Source organism: Theobroma cacao, chromosome 8 (assembly GCF_000208745.1).
Source record: "Theobroma cacao cultivar B97-61/B2 chromosome 8, Criollo_cocoa_genome_V2, whole genome shotgun sequence".
In the NCBI taxonomy this organism is placed as follows: Eukaryota; Viridiplantae; Streptophyta; class Magnoliopsida; order Malvales; family Malvaceae; genus Theobroma; species Theobroma cacao.
This window is the reverse complement of record NC_030857.1, coordinates 8,764,112-8,772,156: the sequence shown is the minus strand read 5'-3', so window position 1 is coordinate 8,772,156 and position 8,045 is coordinate 8,764,112. Positions and strand designations below refer to the sequence as shown.

At 33.0% G+C, this 8,045-nt stretch overlaps 1 protein-coding gene across 1 annotated transcript; it reads left to right on the top strand.

The window, feature by feature from the left end:
- LOC18592791 lies at positions 337-1,747 on the top strand. The gene is made up of 3 exons (XM_018125503.1): positions 337-663; positions 841-1,093; positions 1,356-1,747. Exons 1-3 carry the CDS (start codon positions 337-339, stop codon positions 1,745-1,747), a joined length of 972 nt encoding a protein of 323 aa, XP_017980992.1.

Below are 8,045 nucleotides of genomic sequence, written 5' to 3'. Positions count from 1 at the left end.
AGACGATGGTTAGAGTTGATTAAGGATTACGACTTAGCAATTGATTATCCTCCGGAGAAGGCAAATGTTGTAGCAGATGCCTTGAGTCGTAAATCCTCATCTTCATTAGCATCACTTCGGAATTCTTATTTTTCGATACTACTTGAGATGAAATTTCTAGGGATCCAATTGAGTAATGGCGATGATGGAACCCTACTTGCTAGTTTTGTTGTGAGACCCTCATTGTTGAATCAAATCAAGGAATTACAAAAATCTGATGATGAGTTGAAATGAGAAGTTCAAACGTTGCAAGATGGAGAAACTAGTGAGTTTAGACTCAGTGATAATGGTATCTTGATGCTTGGGAACCGGATTTGTGTCCCTAAGGATGACCAGTTGAGACGAGCTATTTTGGAGAAAACTCATTCTTTCGCCTATGCTTTACATCCCGGAAGCACCAAAATGTACAGGACTATCAAGGAAAGTTATTGGTGGTCGGGTATGAAACGAGATATAGCAGAGTTTGTGGCGAAATGTCTCACATGCCAGCAGATCAAAGCAGAACATCAGAAACCATCAGGTACTCTTCAGCCTCTATTTATCCCTGAATGGAAGTGGGAGTACGTAACTATGGACTTTGTATTGGGTTTACCTCTGACCCAGAGTGGGAAGGATGCTATTTGGGTGAGTGTGGATAGATTGACTAAGTCCGCCCATTTATTGGCTATCCATAGCACGTGTTCCATTGAGAGACTAGCTAAGCTTTATATAGATGAGATAGTTAGATTACATGGAGTCCCAGTTTTTATCGTGTCAGATCGAGACCCCTGGTTCACTTCTCAATTTTGGCCAAAATTCTAGGAAGCTCTCAGAACTAATTTGAGGTTTAGTACTGCCTTTCATCCACAGACAAATGGTCAGTCTGAAAGGACCATTCAAACTTTGGAGGATATGCTACGGGCTTGTGTCATTGACTTTACTAGGAGTTGGGACAAACACTTGCCGTTGGTGGAGTTTGCGTATAACAATAGTTTTCAGTCTAGTATTGGGATGGCACCATACGAGGCTCTGTATGGGAGAAAGTGTCGTACTCTACTTTGCTTGGATGAAGTGGGTGAGAGGAAATTGTTTAATGTAGAACTGATTGATCTAACTAATGACAAGATCAAGGTTATCCGAGAGCGATTAAAGACAGCTCAAGACAAGCAGAAGAGTTACTCTGATAGACGGAGAAAAAATTTAGAATTTGAAGTTGATGATAGAGTTTTTCTTAAGGTCTTTCCTTGGAAAGGTAATAATTTGAATACTTTAAGGTATTAAGTCTTATTTGATTATATTATGGTAGTAAATTGTGGTATCTTATTGGATAATGAAAGGTGTGATCCGGTTTGCAAAGCGAGGAAAGCTCAATCTGAGATACATTGGACCCTTCCGTATTGTTGAAAGGATTGGGCCAGTGGCTTATAGACTAGAGTTACGCCCAGAGTTGGATCAGATTCATAATGTCTTCCACGTCTCAATGTTGAAGAAGTATGTATCTGATCCCTCCCATATCCTCGAGGCACCTCCGATTGAGTTGCAAGAAGATTTGAAGTTCGAGGTGCAACCTGTACGTATTTTAGATCGAAAGGATCGAGAGTTGAGGAATAAGAGCATTCCAATGGTTAAGGTGTTGTGGAAAAATGCTCGGATGGAGGAGATGACGTGGGAAGTTGAGCACCAGATGAGAAACCAATACCTGCATCTTTTCTCCGAGTCTGGTAAGTGAAATTTTGAGGTCAAAATTTTACTTTAAGGGGGTTAGTGTTGTCAAGCCCTACTCTATTATATACTTGTTATGTCATTCATGTGCTTGATAGAATATTTACATAAGTGAATGTATCAAAAAATCGTTAAAAGTTGGTATTGTACCTAGTGATACAATTAAGTTGATTAAAGCCTCGAACTAGGCCAAATAAAGATTTTACTATGTATTTGAGAGTTATTGAATCTTAGAATGTCTTAATATGATGATTCAAAATTCAAGGATTGATTTGGAGTTAATTCAGGAATTTTCATAACGTAGGGGCAAAATAGTCATTTTGCCACCCAAGGGCAAAATTGGAATGTTGGATGATATTTTGACTAAATTTGATTAATTAGAGCATTATTTGAATTTGAGAAGTGAAAAATTTCAATTTCGACATTTTTCCGAACATAGGGGCAAAACGATCATTTTAAGTGTCCATGAGGACGAAATTGAAAATTTTGAAATTTTACACCACCATGACACTTGTCAAACTCATGAATTTCACCCATTATTTTTAAGTGAGAGATTATATGTGGTGGGAATGAAATGCTTAATTATTAAGTTTTTAAACATGGACCAATTAAAAGGTGACAAGTGTCAAGCTTTAATATTATTTTAATTGCCTATATAAACTCACTTAAAACCTTCACATTCACACTCTTATGGCCTGCCAAGCAAGGGAACAAAGAGAAAAAGAGAAGAACAAACCCTAGGAAGGAAAAAATTTAAGAGAAATTGTTGGATTTCAAGGAATCAAGCAAGTAAAGGTAAGCTTTTTAANTTGTTGGATTTCAAGGAATCAAGTAAGTAAAGGTAAGATTTTTTAATTTTAGCTTGTGATCTACCTGTCTCATGCATTCTTTTTCATTCTCCATGGCTAAAATTCAAGTTTTCAAGAGGGAACCTTTGCTGGCCAAATCTAGAGAGAGAAGTTTTGGTGATGAATTTTGGTAGATTTCATAATATCATAGTGTTTTTAGTCATTTTGTGATGTTTGGAAGGAAAAACAAGCAAAAAAGTCACATGTTCTTCAACCACCCTCATTTGGCCGAATTTTCTATATGGCATGTTGATGATGGATTTGGTTGTGTTTCATGTTATTTAGCTAGGAATTGATGAATTATGGTGTTGGATATCGAAACCGGTTATTGAAAAATATAGTTCCTTTAAAAATTGGCTTGATGGAAAATGAGAAAATCATAGTAAATGGACTTGGATTTGATTCCTAATGATAGATATATGAATTTACGAGACTGTGTAGACATTGATTAGTATGTTAGTTCGGAATCGAAATGAATTTTGAAAAATGGTGAAGTTAGTCAAAAATCAAGTTTATTGTAATGCTTTGGTGTATTAGATTATTGGAAGTGTAATGAATATATTTGGAGTTGAATCGGATGTTTTGGTTAATTCAACAGTGTATAGTTTGAGTTAGGTCGAATATAAATTTAGTCCGATCATAATTAAACCCGGCGTAGAACACCGTCTTTAAGTGATTATTCGAACAATTCTCATTCAATTTCATGCATTCATATAGAGCCTGAAATAGTTTTATAACAGTTTGGTACAAATATATTGAATTACGTGTCATGTATTATGTATAGGTGGTGAGCCCTTTGATAAGGGTAAAGATATTGTACCCGAGGACCAAGAATAAGAGTACTCCAAACTCCTGCTATTGTGAGTAACAGACTTTCATCTTAACTATCTAAAGTTGTTTCTACTCGTTTTATGTTTTAAAGAATAATGAGTTTAAATGGTAAATTATTATGCTTTAAAATTGAAGTGTTGATTAAATGAAATGAGTTTTATAACTTATTTTGAAATTGAATACTAGTTTTGGAAATTGAGTAAGTGGAGACTATATACTCGTGTTTTGATATATGGTTTGAATTGGTGGCTTATGACAATGTGATGGCATGAACGGCTAGATTTGTGTTTTGTGTGGAATATATAAACTGTTTTGTTTTGCCGTGACACAAGCTGGTTAATATCATATTAGCCATGTCATATTGCTGAAATTTTTATTGATTTGGTGGGATAATTGATTAGCTTACTGCAGTGGGTGGGTTTCCGTGGACCAGCCTATTAGAGGGGTACGGTAAACCCCGTTATATTTTACCTTAGTATGAGAGGAGCAGAGGGTATCTCCTAAGGTATGTTTAGAGTTCACTTTACGCTGAACCACCACGTGAGGGTGAAACTCAACCAACGCCAAGGAATGGCTACGTTTTTAAACGTAAAAACATATTTTATGTGTATACATCATTTTAACAGCCTTGGTGGACTAGGTTGGATGCTCGGGCCAAGGTGTCACGAAGTACGAGTTTTGGCACAAGCCAAGTTTTAAGAGAGTCATAAGCCTTGCTGATTATTTTGATGAAATGTAATTATTTTATATGAATTGAAATGAGTTTTGAATGTTATGAATTATATTATGATGGGATGATTCAACTGTCTCCATTTACTCAGCTTTAGATTTATAGATGAATTTTGCTTACTCAATGGGTTTATAAAAACTCACCCCTTCTTTTCACCCATTTCAGGCTCAGGACAGTTTGTAAGCAACTGATTTTGTCGAGGATTGCTTTTGGATCTGCATCCTTAGAAATCGAAGGTCTATAGTCTTGCATATTTTCGGTTATATCGGGGCCCATATGTTATTGTAGAATATTTTTGTATACCTGGTTTAGTGTGCTATTATATATATGAATTTATTTTACTCTTACGCTACAAAAATTATTTACGCAGAGTTCTATAAATATTGTTTTATAAGAAAATGGAATTTTTATGTAATATTTTTATTTAATTTGAATAGCTATAACTTCACTTTAAATTGATGAATTAGACAACGAAACTTATTTTTAGATATGAAACGGATGCTTATTACTTGTATATCATATTTTTACCAGGTTTCGAAATTTTTGGGTAAAATGACCAAAATACCCCTGTGTAGTAGAAATTACTTTTTGATTGTTTTTGATTTAAAATTAGTCTATATTTATTTAAAACATGGTATTTAATAATTGTTGTTCATAGGGGAGAAGTAAAACTGATGCGAAAGCTTTGTGAGGTTTCGATTTGCATTTCGAGAAATTAATGTCAATCGAGACATCGTGGCGGTTGTCATGGGCTCAATGGGAATTCCGGGTCGTGACATTTTTGTTCCTTAATGCTCTTGAGCCCGCCAACTTCTTATTTGAATTTAAGCTGACTAACACTTTATTATTCAACTAAGAAGCTTCTGTTTTGTTGATTAATTGTGGCTTTTTATACATATAATTTTTTATATGTCCCTTGGAATAATTTATTTATCATAAGCATACAATTCTTGTCCTGCACACTCAAGTAGAAAAATTAGACACAAATGAATGGGAATGTCTTATTATCATAAAAAACTAATGGAGCCAACACACATGCCACGTCATATGTTTAGCAGTTTTTCTCGACATATAAAGTTTGTGAAGCCTTGGTATAAGTGGTAAGGAATGCAAAATCTTGTAAGGAACTTTCTTTTGCCTTTCCACATTTGATTTTCTTGGTTTATACCGAGGATGACCACATATCATAGAATACTCCAAATTAGCAGTTTCCTTATAAAATAGGATGCAATTGTTTTTACATGCATGAATTTTGTTATATCCAAGTCCAAGTGTTGCCACTTTTCTTTTCATTGTATAGAAGTCACTGGGTAAAGTTTCATTTTCTAGCAACATATTCTTTATTGTATCCATCAAACGATGAAAACACGACTCACTCAAATTAAACTTTGATTTAACATTTAAAAGTTGTGACACTACTGAGAGCGTTGTGTACTTTGTGCAACCTAACCACAAAGGTCCATTTGCATCACCCAACAAAGAGTAAAAGCTCGCTGCATTTGGATTTGAATCTTCTCCACAGATCTTGAGTCATTATCATGACTAGCATTCAAAATAATTTCCAGACCCATAACATCCCGAACCATTCTAACATATTGATTTTCTATTTCCTTTTCATACATTGGTTCCCCATGTTCCCTATGACTAGAATATGATTCAACACCATCTCTACTTCTTGATGATTGTCTAACTTCATGTTCCCCATGTAAACTCCATATCGTTTAAGCACCAGTCAAACCCTTTTTTAGAAGGTGCTCTACCACCTTTTCAGAACTTAGAAACTTAGTGTTGCTATAATGAGAGCAAGGACATCTAATTTTGTTCCCCCGCATAAATGTAAGGTTAGAAGATGCACAATTAATAAATTCTTGAACTCTATTCATAAATTCATCCTTCATGAAGCCATTCATTGATACGTTCAAGATTGATCTCTTTCCATGTTATAGTCTTAATATTGTTTTCATAAAAACAATTGCAAATAAAAACCAAAGTTGTAATTAGTGCAAACTTGTGAAGAGACCAGCCATGCATTCAACATTAATATAAACAAAATGTTATATACATCTATATATTATTGCCTTTTAGATTTGATCTATAAATTAAAAATTAAATTAATACTCTTTTCCATCTTGTAATTGGATATGGGTAGCCTTTTGATATTTCATAACTAAATCTGGGTAATTTCCAGCATTGTTACATTATTTTTCTTAATATTATCCTTTTACCAAACCTTTTAAAGCACTTTTATAATGGCATCAAACACTATGCAGAATGATGGAAAAGCACTGACCATATCACTATAATAACTTATTATAACAAAAAATAGTTTAGAATTGTTTCAATGCTATATGGTTTATCAATTACTTATAATTCCCAATGCAACATCATTGAAAACTTGGAGTTGGAAGTTTAAGAGTGGGATAAGCAAAAAGTAAGAAGAAGCTTAGTGCAACCCAAAAGGATGTAACTGAAACAGGAAAAGTAAGCATAAATTAAATTTAGAAACTATATATTACAATTAAACATTCAACTACTATAGCAAAAAAGTAGGTGACTCATAGAGTAATAATAATAATAACATTATCAAATGAATATCTTATGTTAACAAAATGCTTTTAAATTACAAAGCAAATCTTATTTTCATGAAAAATGTGGACTTTTATTCATTAAATTAAGTGTGATTTTACTTCCTTGCTCATCATTTCCTCTAAATATTTTCTTTCATAAACATTTAACTCATATTCCAACTTTACAAATGCAACTGATATTTTTCTACTACAAATATCATGCACCTAATCTATGCAATTTTGTTTAAGTAGTAATTTTCAGTTCAAAGATTATTGAATACACAATCAAGCATATACATATATATATATATAGTCATTATTTTGTTCAAATAGTGGACTATATAGAAGATTATCTATATCTTTCAACATAAAAACTTCGTCGTTGGTGTATAAGATAATCATATATTATTAGTGTTAGCAAATCATTTCGAAGTTAATAATAATTACTTAGTCTACTTAAAGTAAAGAATAAATTGGCCAAAAAAATTTAATTAATTTATTATAAGAGAAATAACTTTTTTTATACAAAAACTAGAAGCTAAATTTCTTATTACTAAACTTAATTTTGATACAAGGAAAATAAAGTTTTCTACATTGGTCTATAGATGATGCTTACCAAAACAAAGAATCAGAGTGCAAATAAGGTAGGTTAAAAAATAAAGAATGAATGAGAAGAACTGTTTCTACTCGTTCCATTCAACTTCATTTTACTATAAACTCAAGTATTTAACAACCATATAACATTCCTCGTATTAAAGCACCTAATAGACAATTTAAGAATGGCCATCTAATATGTTTTCTATCTAGTATTGGTGTAGCAAAAAATTAAAATATTCCACTCATAAGATACAGAGTAGATAGATGAGTGTGGAAATGTTCATCTTTACTAAAAGAAGTGTACACAAAATAGCTTTCCAAACTGGATCAATTTCTTACCATCCAACAGAACATTGCAACTAAAGTATCTTGGCCCTACATCCCATCATCACATGATTTTGAAACTTGCTGAGGAGTCAAATGGCTAAGTCATGAGTTAAGTAATCATCTATTGTGAGACATAAGTTTAAGATAGATATTCCCATGGAAATACTTAAGAGAAGTTTTGCTCTGGATCTCGTTAAAGCAAGCACTAAGTTATGTGATTATAAAAAGGAAGCTATAAGTTGAAAGTGATATTCATATTAATATTGAAAAATACTTGAGGAGAATCTAGTTTCAAGTTTTACAATTTCAGGTACAATTTGTAAATTGGTTAAGGAAGAATGATGTTATATTTATATGAAAGAGTAGAACAAAGGATGATAGAAGTTAACCTTTCAAATTAAGTTA